The following is a 21,153-nucleotide window of genomic DNA, read 5'->3' as shown; positions in this document are numbered from 1 at the left end:
AATTAATACTATATTACACTATTTTTAAAGTATCATTTTTTCTTTAATGAAAAACAAACCAATAGTTGATTAGGATAATTTGGTAAAAGTGCTATGACATTTGTCTACTTTATTCTATTTCTTAATATGTGTGCAATTGATTAAAACGACACTCATTTTGAAAAGGAGGGAATGCTATTTTTTTAGTAGATACCACCAATACTTTGTTACTACTAATGGCAAATACTTTATTTTTCGAACAAAAAAAGTAAGCATTTACATTCAATAATAAGTTTTAAATAAAAGGTAGTAGTAGTCTAATAACTAGTCAGCCTTAGCCTACAGAACACCACATTATTTACGCCCATTATAATTGATATCCACCCACGATAAAGCAAAGAACTCATGAATAGCTAGCTAGCAAGTCAACCTAAATGGAATTGAAGAGAAACAGTGAATGCAAAGTGCAGAAGTTTAGGTTGTGATAGGGTGTTAAAAGATGGTATTGTAGAGTTAGAAAGTGTAAATAGTGTTTGCAGACACTTATTTCATGGTTAGAAGATAGCAAATAATGTAGTGGACCTCTGAGTTCACACTTCACTGTTACGAGGAAATAAATATACATAATCGCAGCATCAATCCCAAACAATTGTGTTATTTCAAAATTAAAATATAGATTTTTCTTACTATAAAATTAAAATATAGATGTTGTATATAATGTGACACTGCAAGCACGTATTTATCTATAAAAAATTATATTTGATGTAAAAAAATTGATACGGGTATAAATAGTAGATGATAAAAAGGAAAATATTAAACAGATACAGTTACTTTATTTTGATATTTAAATAACACAATTTTTTATTGCAGCATATCTCATTTACTTTTTAGAGAAATTAAATTTCAAAACATTATTTCAAATCAAAGTTCAGCCACAATTTAGACGGTTAACACAATTTTAATATGGTATTAGTTAAGTTATTATAGTGGATAGTTAATGAATATATCTTGTGCCACAACATATATAGCTATGAAGCTCGGGTACGTAATACGGATGTGGATACGGTACGATACAGGTACGCGGATACACGAGATTTTTAAAATCAAGATACGATATGCTTAAGATACGTTAACAAAATATTTATATTAAAATTCATATGCATATAACTATATAAGATACTTGAAAAAATATAACCATTGATTACTCTTCAGTACTATATAATCATAAAAGTCACAATTTACAGAAAAATTCTTATAAATTATATTATATGTTAGGATATAAACAATTACAGTGATTTATAAGACCCGATAAATTATATAGGGATATGATCAAATGACACCAAGGTGTCAAATTAAATTTGACACCAAATCCTAACCATTAATCCAACGTAAATTCGACGTTGATCATCAATTCATTAAATGCTCAAATGCTTGATCAAATTATCCAAATTTTAATTTTAGAAATAATTTATTCTTTCTTTTCTGGGTTGAATAGTTCCCGTTTTTGTTATAGCAATAGATAGATGATTGCCATTTGATTTCTCCCTACTATTTTGTAGAGATTCTATATACTAATTTTTGTTGGCTTATCTTTGTATCATGTTTATATTGGCTATGCGTTCATTTGTTGTATGGTATTATTCTTGTGTTCATGGTGCTGATTTTTTTTTTGTTGACAAAATGCTCCTAATATTATTGTGTTGGGTGTTTAAGCATTTGTGCTTATCTTTCGTTTAGTAGAATATGTTCTTTTTAATTTTGGAAGCAATCGTTCATTCAGTATTCCAGGTACTCTCTATAAATCAATTTTCTTTAGGTTCTTCTAAGAAAAATAAAAATAAAAAGGTTAATAGGAATAAAGAAATTAAGAAAAATAAAAATAAAAAAGTTGATAGGAATAAAGAAATAAGGATGATAAGCCTTTAAAAAAGATGACAGTGAATAGTGTAAACTGTAAAGAAAGCATAATAATACTATCATAAAATTTTTGGTAAATAATTAACCAAGAGAAGAAAGAATATTTTATTTCTAAAATTAAAATTTGCATCATTTGATCAAGCATGTAAGCATTTAATGAATTGTTGAGAGACGTCGGATTAAAGTTGGATTAATGGTTAGGATTTGATGTCAAATTTAATTTGACACTTTGGTGTCATTTGATCCTATCCCATATATATATACCACCTCAGTGAGTTGAGATTTTGGGTTCAAAATGGTAAACTCAATACCCGACTCAAATACATTTAGGTTTAAATAGGTTGGTTTGGATTGGAGTCATTCGTGCATAGGTTAGATTAAAATACAAAGAGTTCAAAAAAAAAAAGCAAAATGAATTAATTTGGATGACCGGGTTTGGTTGACTCATATTCGTGAACAACCTATACTTAATTACAATGACATTTTAATGGGGTAGCACTTTAGCGCCTTTGACTTTGGTGTCTTTGTTCCTATCTCTTTCATCTAAATAATTTATTTTAATTATTAATCCAACCTTCTCCTTCTTTTAAAATGAACTAAAAGCATCCAAAGGCACTGAAGTGCACCCATTTTAATGATATTACAGTGACCATTCAACATTCGCAATTACAAAAAATTAATATTGAAAATTTGATTAGGTTGAAGTTATATAATTATGAAGACACTTTTTGCCAAATAAAATAATATATGTACAAAGAAGATCGTCCTTTCTTCCATAGAAGCCACTTAATATTTAAAGTAATAAATATAAAATTATAATAAAATGATGAAATATTTAGAATAACATTTTAAAATAAATTATTTAAACAAATTTTTCATTTGAAATTTTCTTAAAAATTTCTTTATTAAAAAAATCATAACAAAAACATATTACACGACAAAAAATATATTTAAAAAAAAAAACTATAACATAACAAACAGCCCATATCTTCAATTTCTTCTCGACGGGTGGTTTCCCTTCTCTAGTTTTTGAATTGGACGTTTTCAGATGGGTAAATTCTGGTGGGGATTGCCTTGCTAATAAGCTGAAATATAAATCCTCTCAACTGGAAAAAAAATTGAAAAAATAATAAGATCTTACCCATTGATATCCACATTATCAATGGTTAAAATACACTCACAAGAGTCATTTTTATCCTTCTTTTGATCAGATTTTAGTAAATGTTATTTTTCCTTCTTTATGCATTATTTTAGTCGATCACGTAAGGGACACTGCATTATAATTATACGGCAAAATTACACTTTTAGTCCCTTAATTTAATTTCAGATAACAGTTTGATCCTTTATATTTTTTTCATTTCAATTTAGTCCTTTTTGTCCATTTTTATATACATTTTCAAGCTTCAAATCTAATATTCTTATGCAAACATAGACGAGGATCATAGATTTGAAAATTGAAAGACAATAAGAAAATAAAATCATGAATTTTAAACTTAAAAATTCATATGAAAATGAACAAAAAGGAGCAAATTAAAATAAAAAAAAAGATAAAGCACCAAACTGTTATCTGAAATTAAGTTAAGAGATTAAAAGTGTAATTTTGCCTAATTATACCGTTTGATCTTGTAATTTTATTTCCTTTACAGTCAAAAAAGTATATATGTTTAGTTATAATCTATCTATGTTACGGAAAATAGTTAATTAGTCACAATTCGTCAAAAAAGAAAAAAAAAAAGTCACAGATATTTAAACACTATTTGAACACACTCGTATACTTGAAAAAAGTGAATTAAAAGATAATAAAATGTGTTCTTTGTATATATATTGGGAGCTTCTACGGTACACCTCACAAATTTAGGTGTATCGATACTCTGCTTTATAAATTTATAAATTAATGATCATTTTATGAAATAAGTTGTTATTTGTCATTATTTATATTTTAGAAAACACCATCTCATGAGAAAAAAACATCATTTCATTGTTTATATGAATTATATTAAATTTTTAACATTTTCTCATAAAAAATAATCAATATTCTTCATTATGAGCAATAAAAATTCAAAAAAAGTAAATTTTATTTCATCGAGGCTTATGGTAAATAAGATTTAATTAGGGAAAAATATGCTTTTCATCCCTGTAATTATAGGCCGTTTGATTTTTCATCCCTGAACTTACTAATCCTTCCATTTTGCCCCTGTAATTACTAATCATTTGAAAGTTCGTCCCTCTTCCCGGATAATCACTGCCACATCATCAAATTAGCAAAATGGCATGGGAATTGACAAAAATACCCCTGGCTTATTTTTAAAATTCTGAAAATTGTTTTTATAAATTAAAAAAATCTGAAAATAATTTTAAAAAATAAAAAAATTCTAAAAATATTTTGAAAATAACTTTTTCGAAAAAAAATGAAATAATTTTTCACATAATTTTAAAAAATATATAATCAGATTTTTTCGAAATTAATATTCTGATTTTTAAAAAAATCTTTAAAAAAAATCAGATTTTTTAATAATTTTCCATTTTTTTTTCATATTTCAAAAAATATATTTTCTAAAATTATATAATCGTAAATTTTTTCGAAATTATTATTATGATTTTTAAAAAAATCAGATTTTTTAATAATTTTCGAAATTATATATTCAGATTTTAAAAAATTATATAATTTTATATTTTTTTCATATTTCAAAAAATTATATTTTTTTAAATTTTTAAAATTATTTTCAGATTTTTAAATTTTTAAAAATAAGCCAGGGGTATTTTTGTCAATTCCCATGCCATTTTGCTAATTTGATGACGTGGCAGTGATTATCCGGGAAGAGGGACGAACTTTCAAATGATTAGTAATTACAGGGGCAAAATGGAAGGATTAGTAAGTTCAGGGATGAAAAATCAAACGACCTATAATTACAGGGATGAAAAACATATTTAAGCCATTTAATTATTATAATTGTCAATGATAGAAAATAATTATTTTTCCTTCAAAAAACAATCAATTTAATTATTATTTTAATGTTTGGTGTACCGGTACACTCAAAATATTGGGTGTACCATAGAATTTGCCATATATATTACGAGAAACTCTATTATGATACAACCCTAAATAAAAAATATTCAGGCATACTTACATCAAATGTTAAAACTAAAACAAAAATAATTTTGTCAAATCAATTAATATCATTGAATTTTATTCTCTTTTAAATTTTTTCATTTTATCTGTGTTTTTTCCATTTTATGTGAATGTGTCCAAATCTTTTTTATTTGGGGTCGTAACTTGTGATTATAGAAGAGTTTATCTTATATTTACATGTGTGGAGCAATAGGTTCTTGTACTGCACATGACCCAATGTCCACGGTAGGCATAGTAAATGGGTGTATTTTTTTTGAGGTGTGTTATTTGAACAACCATTTGATAGACAACATATTTGACAACCATAAATTTACAAAGGAAAAGTAGGTTTTGGCATGAAAATCAAAGCAATAGAGAGATAAAGTAAAAACATATGTGAGTATGAGAGAGAAAGTTGTCACAAAAATTATTACAAAATAGTTGTACAAATATCATTTCTCATTTTTTTTTTTACGAGTCTATACAATGCATGAAGGTAATCATAGTATTTAATATCTAGCTCTTGTGGGTCCCCCTAATGTAAGATATATAGTTTCATGAAATATTTAATATGTGGACATCATTGAAACTATCATAGTCCCCATTATGATTATTATTGTTATTATGTATGGAGAGCATAAGTTGCATGTAGGCGAAAGGGCATGGGCTTCACGGGTCCTATGATGGATACAATCAATTATCAATCACTCTAGCTAGCTATTCCCACTTCTTTTATGTCTCAACTATATGTGGGCAATATTATTATTATAAGCTTAAAATAAACAAACAAACAGAAACATTTATACACTGGTAAAGAAAACTCATTTTGGAGACTATATACGATTCTTGCACGGCAAATTTTTATGCCAAATATACTGTTTTGTGCGTGTATTTTAAAAATGTGTATAATAATAAATTATAGAAAGTAAAAAAGTATAATTCACACACCACAAATTTGACATCAAAATATTTGACATGATTTTAGATGCTTAAAATTATTTAAAGGCTTAATACATGCTTTGGTCCTTTAACTTATTTTTGAATTTTATTTTGGTCCCTTAATTTTAAACCGTCTCAATTTGATCCCATAACTTTACCTCCGTTTACCTAAGTGGTCCCTTCTATTACAAAGTTTGTTAAACCGATTGACTCCTAAACCGGCCGAGTCACCGATTTTGGTCGGTTTTCGACGACTCTTATCAGTTTTCCTTCGTTTTTTTTTTCTTCGAAATTTTTCCTTTTTTTTTTTTTAATTTCATCTTCAACCCTTTATACGGGTCAGTTCGACCAAGTTGAAGACCCACATAACCCAAAACATAAAAACCACTAATCCAAACCATTTTAACACTAAAATTTGAGATTTAAACACATACACTATTATTGAACAAAAATATTTTATTTGTGATTTCAACAACGGTCAGAGCACATAACCGAATGCAATCCAACGATTTGAATTTATAGAAATTAAGAAATTCGTCCCAACAATCTTAAAAACACAGTTTTTACATACTCTTGTTCAATGGAAAAGATTTTACTTTCACAAGATTTTAATTAATTTTTAACTTGCTTGATTTGTAAACATGAAAATGGGCCATTTTGTGAAGATTAAAAAAAAATAGGGCAGTGTTTCGATCCGAGTAGAGGTGCTATGGAACTCTTTTCTTGGTTAATAAATAATATGAAACTTGGATCTATAGCATAAAAAAATTCTGGATTTGGAACGTACATTGTTAACCAATGTGTGTTTGTTCCAGCACAGGATATTGTGTAGCCCATTGTCAGCCAATGTGTGTTTGTTCGTGTGCTGCAAATTCTGGATTTTTGGAACGTACATACATATACATCTATTATGATGGATAACACCAACTCACCCAATAACCTATAAAACTTTCATACATTTGTTTGGTGGTTTCTAATCTCATTATGTTGGTGAACGATTTAATTTTTTTTGGTTTATAAAATGAAGTTTGTAATATATTCATGCATTTTAATGTTGTATCAAGGAGATTATTCTTATATGTTCCCAAGATCAAATATAATATAATTGTAATTACTTTTTCGGTTGACGACTGGACCTGAACAACCCAAATTTCCACGATATATATGGACAACACTTTTGTGACAATGTGATGCCAATGTCATGTGATATTGACCAACCATGTGTGTCTTCTCTCTTTCAATTTTTTTTTTTTTTTTGCTTTTTGTTACTTTTTAGGTAAGGGAAGACACAAGTCACACTGTAGTTGGCAAATGTCACGCGACATTGACGCTATGCTTGCATTCATGATGATAACACATCCAATTATGTATACTTGAAATTTGCTCTTGAAATCCCCTTTTTAACCCATACACCCTTGTCACCACCCACTCCCCCCCACACACAAAACATAACATTCTCCTCTTGACAAAGACAGACAGAAGCAAACGCTCTCTGGAAATTGATTTTTAAGATGCTTAAATCCATGTTCCAGAAAGTATATTCTTGAATTTATTTCTATTTTATTTTGTTACATTTTGAAAATTCACTTATGTCAAATTCAAGAGAGGCTTCCACATTCACAATGGAGAAACTATGGCCTTTGTACTGAATCATAGTATTTTTGAAATTTTATTATTTTAAAAGTCTTCAATATTTTAAAATCTCCCATAAAATTCATTCTCTTCACAATTCTCTCCCTACACAATGCACGCCTTCGCTTCAATATTTGATCCTTTATTTTTTGGTCAAATACAGAAAGTGGGGAGAAATCTAATTTCCCAACCTTTTGCTTGTAACTTAAGTCACTAAATGAACACAGCACACCAAGAATATCCTATTACATATCAACCAAATATGCACATGAAAACAAAAAGAATGTGAAACTCCATTAGTTAATGTTAACCAAATATGAATATTCACTCATTTGTTGACTTCTTTATTAGCTTCTATTACTTGCAAGTCTAATAGGGTTTTTTTTTTTGTTGGAAGAGTCCAACGGGATTTGTTATGTTCCTAATTAACCAATAACAAAACTTGCGGTGAAGAAATAAAGGTTGAAGAATGAAGTATCTAATCAACAAGGACACTATTTTAATGCCAATACAAATATTCTGTTCAAAACCACGGTGTTGAGTCTTCCCAAATTAAATGAATCCAAACTGGTCATGCAAAAGAATAGATGTTGTGAAATTCATGGAACACACGACAACAAATTCACATCCTACACCATCACAGCAATTTCATGCAGTTACTTCTTAAGGTTAAGTATAGAGCTTGACCAATTGAAATGGGATGATGGACATAAACATTTAGAGGGGAGGAGGGGGTTAAATTACTCTAACTAATGACAAAATTACAGTATCAACCAACAACACACTTTCCATTCAATAACGAAAAACATCGACCGCAAGTAGAGAACCTCTTTGTTGGTATCTTCACCAATTAGGGTTCTGGATCAGCATTATGCCATCCCTTTGTGCATGGAGGAATGCTCATAAACTCGTCAAATTCTTTTACATGAATATCACAACACTTCCACTGCAAAATAATATGACAAATGAAAAGCAGAAGTTACAGCCATATCACAACTACAAAATATACAAGAATATTCAGTGGAATATATAATACCAACCCCTCTCATTCGGTCATGAAAAACAGCAGGGCCAGGATGGTAACTGCAAGCAGTGTCATGGTTATCCTTTTCCTTGAAGGTTTGACCACATCCTTTATTTTTGCATATTTGAGGCTCGTTTATGCCAACTATCTTTTTAGGAGGTTTCACAACCTCAACTTTTGAATTGCTTTCTGCAGATGCATCTCCAGCAAGATTTTCAGATTTGTCTCCAACAATAGTTACAGGTTTGCTTTGTGAAGCTGAAAAATAGCAGAGGGTTGGTAGAAGAAAAGATGAACTTGGGAAGCATGATTTAGGGATTACACAAAAATAACAAATAGGACTTAAGACAGAGTTAAAAGTAAACATGCATGATTACCATGATCTGAGCAAAAAAATCCTTGCCTGCACCTAGAACAAGAGTCCTTCGTGGATGCGTTGGTTGAGGAAGCCACAGATGGAGGGGGCACAGGCTTTTTCTTAGCCGGTGCAATTACTTGCTTCTCTGTTGTATGTTTTCCTGTCTTGCAACTATATATCATAAAGAAATTTCTAATCAATAAATGCAAAGCATTTTCAAAATGATATGAAAAGGAATAGACAAATGTAATTATATCGCATAAATTACACTTTCCTTTCGAAGGAAAATCTTAATTTACACTGATCTCTTATTTAATTATAATAAAACCTACATTCCCCTTTAAGAGATGATAAATATATGTTACATAATCCACCATTTTAAAGTAAATGTCCCTCTTACATTCGGTGAACATCTACAAATAAGCCTCGCAATAATCTTTCGACAGCAATTGTCAGTGTCACTGGTAACTATTCATGACTTATTTTATTATTGATTTAAAAACTTTAGAAGTACCTTCACTATGCCACGAAAAGTACTTTCAAGATATGAATTCACAATGGATAATGGACTCATAAGAATGAAACTCACAATCCCCACAATAAGTGGACCCTTATTAATTGAACATTTAACTACAGACCAAATCCTCGATATACTAAAACAGGAGACTAGAGAAAAGGAACAGAGGTGATCTCTTACCCTGGAATTTCCAAAAATAAGCTAAAATCATGGCTTCTTTTCTTGCAGCAACTCCATTCTTTCATACCATCATGAAATGTAGGCTGAAAATTAAATTAAGAGTTATGATCAATTGCAAAATTAATATATGATCATTGCCCAAAAGAAAAAATGTGAAGAAAAAGATTAAGAGGATAGACTTACTCCCTGAATAAATCAAGATGACCCGGCAACAAAATCCAAGCCCCAAGCATGCCAGAAGGAAAGTAAGATTCCACAAGAGTCATAAATGATAAATCAACATAATGGATACAAAGTCACAAGTTTTATCATCTCAACAAAAAGTAAAAAAAATCTCTGTTTTACTTAATTCATGAAAATTAATGTTAGCAAACCTCATAAAACAACAATGCACAAATAGTAACATTTAAATCAAGAGTCCGTAGGTGAACATTTAACATATTTCTCCAAGGTTAAACAATGGATGGAAATGCCAGTTTTCATAAAGTATCCGTAACATCAAAACTAATAATTCTCCAAAAAGTGTTGTGCTCAGAAAATGAGAAGATTTGGGTTTTGCATGATTGGAGAGAGAAAGAAAACGTAAAAAATAATTTTCTTCCCTCTGTTAGACTATAAAATGTAAGGAAATAAAGCATAAATATTTGAATGTCAAAATACCCTTATACATTTGATAGGACCTTTAATTGGTGTTTAGGGCATGGCAAACAAATAAAAAAAAAGGCAGGCAAAGATAATCAAATCAGTTGTCTGTTTGTTTAGGACTAATGTTCGAGGTTTGATGCGTATCAAATCAGTTGTCTGTTTGTTTATGACTAATGTTCGTGGTTTGATGTGTAAAGAATGACCAGCAAGGCAGACACAATGAGATTAATACAGCATGATAAATTTTAAGAAACCAAGCTTCTGTTAATCCGTGAGTCCCCCTCTCAGTGTGTTGGAAAAAAATCGTGAGGGTAATTTTTTTCATAAGTTCCTTTTCACAGTGCTTTCATTTTTTTACATTGAGCGAATAGAAGTTTTGCAGGTATGGCCCATGCAAACTCTTCTTCCGCCTCTATTTTCTTTGGTGCACAAAACCCTGGAAAACCAATTTTTCTCTTATTTTCTCTCATCACATTTTATCTAAGACAAAACATGGTTTCAACTTTCAAAGAATAAGTAATAAGCATAATAGGAGCTCTTTCTGCTTTCTACAGAGGTTATCAATCGAGATTTGAATCTTGATTCGGAATACCTATTTTCCGAATCAACATTATAGTGAATTGTCAGATGTATGATAAATAATAGTGACATTTTTAAGTAAAAAGAAGTGACATAAGCTATTATATCATATATGAATTTCAAAATTCAAGTCATGAGAGCCTGGCTTAGAACAACACACGGGGGACCAAACAACATGGTAAAACAGAGGATTAGTGAGAACACCGACACTTTGTAAGGAAAACAATAGGCACGGTGCATAAGGGAGTGGGAACAAATATGAATCTTGCATTTCTGATTTGAGTATTTTGGAGGGTTTGGTTTCACGCCTTTCTATCCATCTGCAGAAAGAGGGAAAATGATAAAAAGTAAACCTATGAGGCCCTCTAAGAACTGCGTCGCGCAACCCAGTCCATTTCTTGCCTCACCGACTGCAAATTTACAATCTTTTCCCCTTCCAGAACAGGGTCATCAGACCCGGCCCATTTCTGCACTCACACACAATGCTGTTTTTAGCAAATATGTGCTATTTAATTTCGTTTCAGAATCGCCTGATTCCTTTCAGATGCGCAATTCATTCAATTCGACATATTTAGTCGCTATTCAAGCTATATTCAGATACAACATTGATTCATGAGGCAATATGTACTGGAAGTCTTCAATTTTATTGGATATCTAAACACGGTCGTACAATACTAACTACACTACTTGCTAGATATAACAAAATGGAAATACATCACATATGAAGAATAATATGATCAATATGGCGAAAAATAAAGGGGTGAAAATCATAGAATGAAGGGTTGGTTATTGAAAGATAGAAACTAGCAAGCCTAGGACACTGTTTTTTCTCTCTAGGGCATGGAATCATTGATAATTTCATAACATTGGATTCGATCTCACAAACTCAGAGAATACAAAAAAACTACCATATTTAAGGCACCAAGTGTCCTTCCCAACAGGTGCTGATTACAAATCTCTATCTAAATGCATGAATATATCGTATATGTGTGTATATGTACAGTTTCAATCGCGACACAAGTGAGTGAAAGCATTGGCAGCCCAACGTATTTTTCAGCCTAAAGCAAACTATGAGGTGAAGCCTATTTAACTAAGAGAGGGTAACAGAAAAATCAAGTGTGCCTTTTGCTCAAGCAGGAATCAAATTCCACTCTCAACAGGAAAAACATGTGCCGCTTACCAATAAGCTAGGATAACTAATGATGCAAATTGAATAAACAGTAATAGTAAATGAATTTTTTTATGCCAAAGCAAAGGGTTTCAATTGTCTTATACTTGAACCTATCCTCATTACACATGGTTAAAAAAAAAGGGCAATTAATTCTTTGCAGCTTAATTAATTCAATTGACATTGTCATTAACTGAAACAAATCACCCCTGGCTCAAATAAACTTGGCAGCTACATTGGTTAATTAATCAATGAAACTAAAGTACTACTAATGTAGCTGTTTTCTGGGATCCTAGGTAAAACATGTGTGAACAGAACTAACATATCAATATATCAAAAGTACCATAAGCACGACTTCAATTCAACAAAAAACAAAAAATTCAATCCACATGATAACAAATTTTAAGATAAAAGCTTAAAGAATTAAAGCATAAATTATTGAATAAAATTAGGGCAAACGAAGAGAGAGAGAGAGAGAGAGAGAGAGAGAGAGTACCAAATCATGGTATTGACAGGAACCATCGAGATTGTCGTCGTCGGAGAACATAGCATTGCAACCAATCCTTTGACATCGAACTTTAACAACTGTGTTCTCCATTCTTGAAAACTAACACGATCCCTAACTACAAGACTCAAGAAGAAGAAGAAGATTAGAGTTTTCTATCTTGTGGGATTTTATATTCTTTATAAACACGCAAAACTCACACAAGTTTCAACGGTTTGGGTTTCGGAGATTCCTCACAGTTTCTAGTACACTTCGAAGGTTCTAGAGTTTGAGTAAAGGTTAGGTTTGGCATTCACCCCTTGTTTATATTTTACTCGCTACTTATCTTCCAATCAATGTTATAAGCAGAAATCTATAATTTAGATTTATTTAATTAATTATTTGTATAGTCTTTATTATATAGTATTATAGATTATATAATATTATAGATCGTATATATTATTTAATGAATGAATCTAATATAATGATTTTTACATATAATAGGTATAAAAAAATATATATAAAAAATAAACATATTTTAGATTTATTTATACTATTATATATAAAGAAAACTACTTCTTTCGGCACTTTTGAGCTGACTTTTTTATTTCCAAAAATATTTTCAATTTTCAATACGAATAACATATGTAACAAATATATAAGAATAAATTTAAACATTAAAACAAATGTAACAACACGATATGAATATATATGTTTGGTTTTTTTTTCTTTCTTTTATCACTTAAAAAGTGTAACAAACTAGATGAATATATTTATACTTACTTTTTCGTTATTTCAATTACACCCTTAAACAATTTTTTCTATAATAAAAATTGTTGTTGGTGTCATAAAAAAGGAATATTTTTTTATTATAGACTTATAGTGTTGATGTCATTGAAATAGAATCATGGTCAGTTTGATTTGTCAAAACTTGAAAGCAACAAACATTTATATTTTTAGTTTTAATCAAAATCAAAATTTCATAAAAAAACATTGTTCATAATTTTTAAAACTATTGTACTTTCTCCGTCTCATTATAAGTGAGTTTTTTGTTAATTTGACAAATATTAAGAAAAAATGTATAAATGAATAAGATAGAAAAATAATTTTGAATGTTTTTGTCAAGTATTGATGCATTCTTCTTTATCTTAAATGTAAAGTAGAATGTATTAAATTCAGAATGGTGAAAATAATATTAATTAAAATTATAATTAGAGTATAAATAATTAACATTGTACTAAAAAGTGAAATAGATTAATATTTTTAAAATAATATTTTGTTGCAAATAACGGAGGGAGCAATAAAATTAAACTACTGGTACTAAAGAAAGTGGTAAAAAAAAATATTTCCTCCGTCCCAAATTTTATGTCACTTTAGAAAAAATATTTGTCATAAATTATATATCGTTTTACAATACCAATGAAAAATTAATGTTACTTTTTTTATTATATCCTTAACTATTTATTGTCATCTCTTCTTTCAATTCCTTCATTTATCTTTCTCATATCTTTTATTGAGGACAATTTTGTAAAACAACGCATAATATCTCTTTCCCACACAATATTAATTACATTTCTTAATATATGTAAAATGTCCAAAACATCATACAATTTAGAACGAGGGAGTAGTGTTTATAGGACGACTCTTACTAATTTTATAGAGTGGGGTTTCCTAAAAAAAATGTACTGGTGTCACCATTCAATGCTGATTTTTCTTTCTTTCAATTAATCGTTCCTTTTCTATGATTAAAAATTGTGATGCAATAATACGATTGTATTGTGTTGGATGCTTCGGCGGATTTAATTTGAGCTTAAAAATTGTGCCCACCGGACAACTTTGCTTAGCTTGTCGCTGCAACACGTTTATTGTCAAACTGTGTTGACCCGTTCTCTTCTCTCTCTACCTGATAATAGTTGGAAATTTATGATTAATTTTTGCGACTTGTTAATTCGTGTCTAAAGAAGATATTAAGAAATTTTAAAATATTTTCTCACAAAAAGTATTATCTCACTCCTTATATACAAGACCATTTTGTTAAAATTAGGTGAATTAAGAAGATTGATATTTATATAAAGTTTTTTTTTTAAGAGGCTAAAATAAAATATATTAATCAACACAGAAAGTCATTCCTACCACAAGGTGTGCCGAGGACAAAATAAAGAATCTCTACAATATATACAAACAGGGAAAAGAAAGAAAAAAAAAACAGCTAAAAGAAAAACCAAAGAAATAACACTATCTATATGTAGCCCAGCATTGCGAGGAGATTAAGCCACCAGTCATGGTAATTGAGAGAGATTTGAATAAATTTTTCCTTCAACCACGAATAAGAAACTGACTTTATTTTGTCCACAATCCGCATAATTGAGCTTTGTTTATCTTTGAAAATTTTGTTATTTCTTTCTTTCCAGATTTCCCACACAGTAGCAAACCAAATGACATTTAAATTTGTGTGGTTCACCTGAGATCCGCTACCACCAAAACAAAACTGAGTAAAATGATCTGATACATTTAGCGGGCAGCGGTGGAAAACCAATTCAACAGAGAATACAGTTTCAAATCGTCCCAAAGAAAGTACAATGAAGAATGTTTTTAATCACTGTTGTTTTTATAATTTTATAATTCAAGAAAGAGTTAATTTATAGTTTGGGTAAAGTTGTGTTGATATCATTCAATGATTTAATATTAACAAAAAAATAAAAAAATTAATTTGGGTAACTCACTACCAAACCTAATTCAAACAGAAAATTAGTAGGTTTGTCCAAACCAACCAATAATGTAATGAGTGGTTATTTTAATTTACTCAAACCAAACTACCCTATATGGTTCGGGTCTTGGGTTTGATCAAATCCAACCTAAACCGACTCACGTATATCCCTATCTTTAACATGTATTCCATCCGTTTCAAAATGAATGTCATTTTCAGTTTCCAATGGAATAATAATTTTTTATTTTCAATAATACACTTCAATTAATACTATATATTACCTTCGTCCCTAATTATAAGACCCTTTTGAAAAAATAATTTGTCCCTTTTTATAAGATGATTTTGGTATTTCCAAGTACATTAATTATTTCTTTACCAACATATCTTATTTATTTTGCATTTTTTCTTCTATCAATAATAAATATTATATTGAAAATATAAATTAACTCTCTCTCTTAAGAATAAAATTGTAAAAACAATAGTAATTATATACAAATTTAATACTATAACCAAATTTCTTAATCTACGCAATTTTGGCAAAAGGCTCCTATACTTAGGGACGGAGGTAGTACACAACTTCCAAAGTATTATTTTTTCTTTAATGAAAAACAAACTAATACGTTGATTACGATAATCTGGTAAAATAATATTTTTTTTTTTGTAATTAATGCATTTATTAATATTTATGTAAAAACGTTAAACGACATTCATTTTAAAAAGGAGAGTATAATACTGCATATGTTAGATAAATCCATATTAAAATTACGCCTCATAAAATATCTTTAACTATTTAAAATTTAAATGCAAGACTTAGAAGAATATATTTATATAGACTTCCTTAAATTGTACGTATAGCAGATGATAACATTTACTTTTTCTTTTACTACAAAAAATTGTTATGGATATTTCAGTCTCTAATAAAAATTGAATATTAAAACATCTTTGAAAGATGCTTCATATAATGAATTTTTTCTGATCATTGTTTACAAAGGTTTGTGATATAGTTTTCCAATAACTAAAGTTGATTTCAAGAAGGCATGTGATTCGGTTGATTTGAGTTATCTAGAGGCGGTAATGGTAAATATGAATTTTCCAACTCTTTGACGGAAATGGATAAATGAGTGTGTTGGGACAGCAATGACATCGATCCTTGTAAATGGGAGTCCAACGGAGGAATTTCAGATTAAGCGTGGTCTTCGGCAAGGGGATCCCCTATCACCTTTCTTATTTTTATTGGCAGCTGAAGGATTTAGTATTTTGATGAATGCAGTGGTGGGGGCTGATATGTACCACGGTTTCGGTGTTGGAAACGGGAGTGTTGTTCGTGTCACGCACCTTCAGTTTGCGGACGGCACTCTTATCATTGGTGAAAAAAGTTGGCTGAATGTGCGAACTATGAGGGCGGTGCTGCTCTTGTTTGAGGAGATATCTGGTCTCAAAGTGAATTTCCATAAAAGTATGTTAACGGGAGTGAACATCTCTGATTATTGGTTAGCGGAGGCCTCGGCGTTGAGGAAATTGTCGTAGAGGTAATTTTCCTTTTATTTATTTGGGAGTGCCCATTGGTGGGGACTCAAGAAAGTTGAGTTTTTGAAAACCTGTCATTGATCGTATTGTGGGTCGCCTGTCGTAAATGGTGTTGGAGAATGCTTGCGGAGAGGGATGAGTTGTGGTATCGAGTGTTGAAAGCCAAGTATAGTGAAGAGGGTGGTCGTATTAGGTAGGGGGTAGTTTATCATCGGCATGGTGGAAAATGGTGTGTCATATCCGTGAAGGGATAGGTGTGGGGGGAGGAAATTGGTTCGAAAGTAATGTGAGTAGGGTGGTAGGGGATGGGCGAAATACTTTATTTTGGTATGATAAATGGATTGGGGATTTACCGTTACGGATGAGGTTTCCTCGTCTTTTTTCTTTGACGTTGGAAAAGGAGAGTACGACGAGGGATATGGAGAGGCGTGGTTGGGAGTTTGATGGTAGGGCATGGGTGTGGAGACGTCAATTATTTGCGTGGGAGGATGATTCTTTGAGGGAGTGTTCTCTGTTATTATCTAACATCTTTTTGCAGGAAACTGTTCGTGACAAATGGCTGTTAGATCCCATTCATGGTTACTCGGTGAGGGGAGTCTACACCTTTTTGTCAAGCAATGGCGCTATGGTGAACAGGTCTAGAGCATCGGGGCGTTCTCACTTCGGCTGACACATTTTGTGTGTTTGGGTGTGATTCAACAGAGTCGGTGGAACATCTTTTTCTTCATTGTTCAATGGCTGGTTATTTGTGGGCTATTGTAAGCAATTAGTTATGTATTTCTTTCGTATATGCTGGTGAACTTCGACATCACTTTCTCCGGTTCACTAAGATGGCCGGAATGCCACTTCACACATATTCTTTTTTCAGGGTTATTTGGTTTACCACTATTTGGGTGATTTGGAAGGAAAGGAATAATCGGGTTTTTCAAAATACCGGTTCCGAACTTTTCAACCTCATAGAAATAGTTAAACGTTATTCTTTTTTATGGTTGAGATCTAAACAGGTGGCTTTTGCTTATTCTTATCATGATTGGTGGAAACACCCTATTCATTGTATGGGTGCTATGTTGTATTTAGGTGGGTTTGGTTAGGTGGTGCTCTTGTTTGTTGGCATCATGACTTTGTAAGTTTTTACCCGATGCTCCCCTTTTGCATTCCTTGTGCAGGGTGATCATTGTTGTTTGATTAATATAAATCCATTTTGATTTGTTCAAAAAAAACAAATGTGGTTTTCAAGAATCCTTGGAGCATTTATTTATGATGCAGTTATTGAAGAACTTATAATTTAATACTAAACATCCTTAAATGGTTATAAAAATTGTTATTTTCTTTAGTCGTTGTGAATAGAGATTTGTGTTGAATTTTTGAAGAACCTTTTGATCTTAGTATTAGTTGATCCAAATGTGTATTACCCATAATATTTATGACTAATTGTTAATAATGTTGTTATTATTTCAGAAATCCCTTAATCAATCAATAAATCTCACTGTTCTTCAAAGGATCCTGTAGATCGACCGATTTGCAAGGGTTTCCCCACCACCGCTCGCGTCCCGTTGTCGTTTTCGTGAAATCCATTTCTTCTCTTGCGGGTCCATAGGGATTTTTGTGTCAGGGTACATCCTTACAGTGTTATCGCTCCTTCCCGGTAAAATTATACTGTTTGTCAGTGTACCATTGAATTTGTCATGGTTGGCGCGTTTCGTGGCGGATCAGTGAGTACGAGCTCCATTATTTCTTGCTTTTGAGTTCCTTCATTTGTCGAGTAGGTGGTTCCCATTTTCTATATAAGCCTGCCTTGTGTGTGTGTTTGCTCCATCGTCTCATGATGAGCTTGGTCATGAAGATGAAGATGGAGAAATCACTTGATTCTTTGTTGTGGGTATGCTTTTGATTTTTGTTTATTGTTTATTGATTAATTGTTTTTATCTACTTTTGTATGAAATATTATTTGTTTGTGTTTCCCATCTCCAATTTAAGCTGAAACAGATTTTGGGTAGGAAAGTTCCCAAAAGAATTTGCATAACTTCTTCATGACTGGATTAAACAGAAACAAGGAGGTAAAGTTCCGTCTTTGTCAATTGCAGAATATGAATTTGTTATTCAAAGGTATCAAAATCCATTTTTTCTCATGTTTTATGTTTATTTTTCATTGTTGCATCCTCTTCAAATCTTGCGTTTTTGTTTATTTTCACATCAGCTATATATAGTTTAGTGATTCACTTATTGATGTTTATATTATGCATATTGATTGTGTGTGCATTTGAAATCTAATTTAATCATATCTTTTAATCTTGTATTGCTCTTTTTCAGATTCATATATGCACACAACGTGTTTGATAAAATGCAGAAGTGAATCCTCATCAACATTAGCATCACCTGGTTTGATGCCGTTCCTTTTTTTTTTTATTCATGAATATTTCAATTAACTTGCTTATTAGTTTTTGATTTGTTTTGCCATAAGCCTAATCCATATCCTGCATACATAGATTGGTAAATTTCTAAATTATCTTTCTTTTTTCTTTGCTCATCAGATTTATTTGAAAAGAGAGGGAGAGAAAAACCTTATTTCAACTAACACGCAAGAGTTCAAAACAAAATAATTTATCATGATTAAATTGTGATCCTGAAATGGTGTGGAACTGTACGTGGACTATGATAGTCTGGCTCAAACTGTTACACACAATAGGAATTAAGCTGCAAGACTCAAACTTATATGTTGTCATTTAGTGGCAGGGAACATTTCATCATCTATATTCAATGCAGGTGCCTAGAAACCATAGTGCTAGGTGACAGGTTTTATATTTTCTTGGTTCCAATTTCTAATATTCATACTCCTCTTACATCTTTTATTTCACTCTTTTTTTTTTAACAATTATTCAATGCATCATTAGACAAAGGTAAAGGAGTTATATGTATGATTGTGATTCTCTTGGGATTCACATTAGAACCAAGATACTTGCCTTAATGCATGTTATTCACTATATCCTTCCATCTATTCTATCTTCATGTCACATGCATCTTGATTTTTTCTCCCTAACTTTTGGAGATTTCAATAATGTGTGTCTTTTATGTTCTTTCTGCCGAACTGTGTTGTAATTGTATGCAATTATGTACCTGCAGAAAATGCTAAGTAATTGTATGCACCAAACATTTTGGCTAGAGCCATCATTGCATATGATAGTAGTTATGAGATGAAAGTGCAGTATGATGGGATGTGGGATGATGAAAGCAAGATGGAAAATGAGCTTCAAGTTGAGCTTTGTGAAAGGATGAAAGATGCTGGATTGTAGTGGCCTCCATCTTCATAATTTGACTATATTACATTTGCTATTAATTAGTTGTACTACTTTTTAAATTGACTTCTATGTACCCTAACAGTTAGTGAATGGTGTCTTTTTTTCTTCAAGGTTAGGAAGTTTAGCATGTTTCTTTTATCTTCTTCAAGTTATGCTTTGATTTTTTTAATAAAATCAGTTATAACATTATTTTATTTTATAAAAATCTTTTTTGAAGGAACACTATGGATAAAATAAAATACTTATAATTGCCTTTTTGTTACTCTTGAAATTGGGTTTTAATCTTTGTTTAGGTAAAAAATGCAGTGTCAGCAAAGATTAACAAGTTATTGGTTTTTGGATCATTTTGATGAAGGGATACGAATGACCATAGATAATCCGGATGTAGTTTTGGATGATGTTGTTGATGGTGGGGTTGTACAAGAAGAATACATTGTTATTGATTTTCAATCTCCTCCCTGTACAAGTTTTGGTGAAGATTGTGTGCCATGTGAATGTGTTGGTCATCAGATACAATCATAAAGATCTTAAATATTGTTGACGATCGACACCGTTGACCTCAATTACCAATGTTATGTGTGAAGGTTTTAAAAATGTTTAAGTACTAGGAATGTTTTAGTTTTCGTTAGTAAGAAAGTCTTGGTGTTGTGGATTTGATGTTCGTGATATAATATTCGCCTTTATTGAAAGTGTTGAACGCCATAGTATATATATTTTTGGAATTTTATTAGCTCCATAGTTATTTTTGTCTTAAAGATTAATTTCAATAGTAATTACTTTGAATATTTATCAATGTATTTGATATTAATATTAATGTATTTGTTGGGACGTGCTTCATCCGAAAATTGAGATGCGAATGTATGTTGTCGATACACGCTTTGTCAAGCATCGTGGTACAATTGTATGTTGTTTTAACTTGTGTTGTCCGAAGATAAATATGCCCGTGCGTACGAATATAAGATAAGATTAAACTAGTATTAAACTTTTTTTTTTGGTTGAGAGAAGTATTAAACTATTAATGTAGTTTACTCTTTTTTTTTTTTTTTTTTTTTTTTAAGGATATGTAGTTTACTCTTTGACAAGCGTCACAAT

General features: G+C 30.8%; 1 protein-coding gene and 1 long non-coding RNA gene across 7 annotated transcripts; one reads left to right on the top strand and one right to left on the bottom strand.

Moving 5' to 3' along the window:
* Positions 1-8,046: 8,046 nt before the first annotated feature.
* LOC11415126 (cysteine and histidine-rich domain-containing protein RAR1) lies at positions 8,047-12,886 on the bottom strand. 2 transcript variants are annotated; one of them, XM_003592347.4, is made up of 7 exons: positions 12,753-12,886; positions 12,544-12,670; positions 9,839-9,841; positions 9,656-9,738; positions 8,978-9,129; positions 8,617-8,858; positions 8,047-8,522 (listed from the first exon to the last, which is right to left on the bottom strand). In XM_003592347.4, exons 2-7 carry the CDS (start codon positions 12,643-12,645, stop codon positions 8,427-8,429), a joined length of 678 nt encoding a protein of 225 aa, XP_003592395.2. In that variant the 5' UTR covers positions 12,646-12,670; positions 12,753-12,886; the 3' UTR covers positions 8,047-8,426. The 2 variants fall into 2 exon arrangements, with proteins under 2 accessions (XP_003592395.2, XP_039685877.1); XM_039829943.1 differs by lacking the exon at positions 9,839-9,841.
* Positions 12,887-17,832: 4,946 nt separating this feature from the next.
* Positions 17,833-20,772, top strand: LOC11411673 (uncharacterized). 5 transcript variants are annotated; one of them, XR_005643871.1, is made up of 5 exons: positions 17,833-17,888; positions 18,224-18,822; positions 19,076-19,144; positions 19,297-19,528; positions 19,886-20,193. It is a non-coding gene; the product is annotated as an uncharacterized lncRNA (long non-coding RNA). The 5 variants fall into 5 exon arrangements; XR_005643869.1 differs by lacking the exon at positions 17,833-17,888 and adding an exon at positions 20,355-20,772 and having other exon boundaries at positions 17,963-18,822; positions 19,886-20,172; XR_005643872.1 differs by lacking the exon at positions 17,833-17,888 and having other exon boundaries at positions 17,933-18,822; positions 19,297-19,551.
* Positions 20,773-21,153: the final 381 nt, after the last annotated feature.

Source organism: Medicago truncatula, chromosome 1 (assembly GCF_003473485.1).
Source record: "Medicago truncatula cultivar Jemalong A17 chromosome 1, MtrunA17r5.0-ANR, whole genome shotgun sequence".
Classification (NCBI taxonomy): Eukaryota; Viridiplantae; Streptophyta; class Magnoliopsida; order Fabales; family Fabaceae; genus Medicago; species Medicago truncatula.
This window is presented reverse-complemented; position numbering and strand designations above follow the sequence as displayed.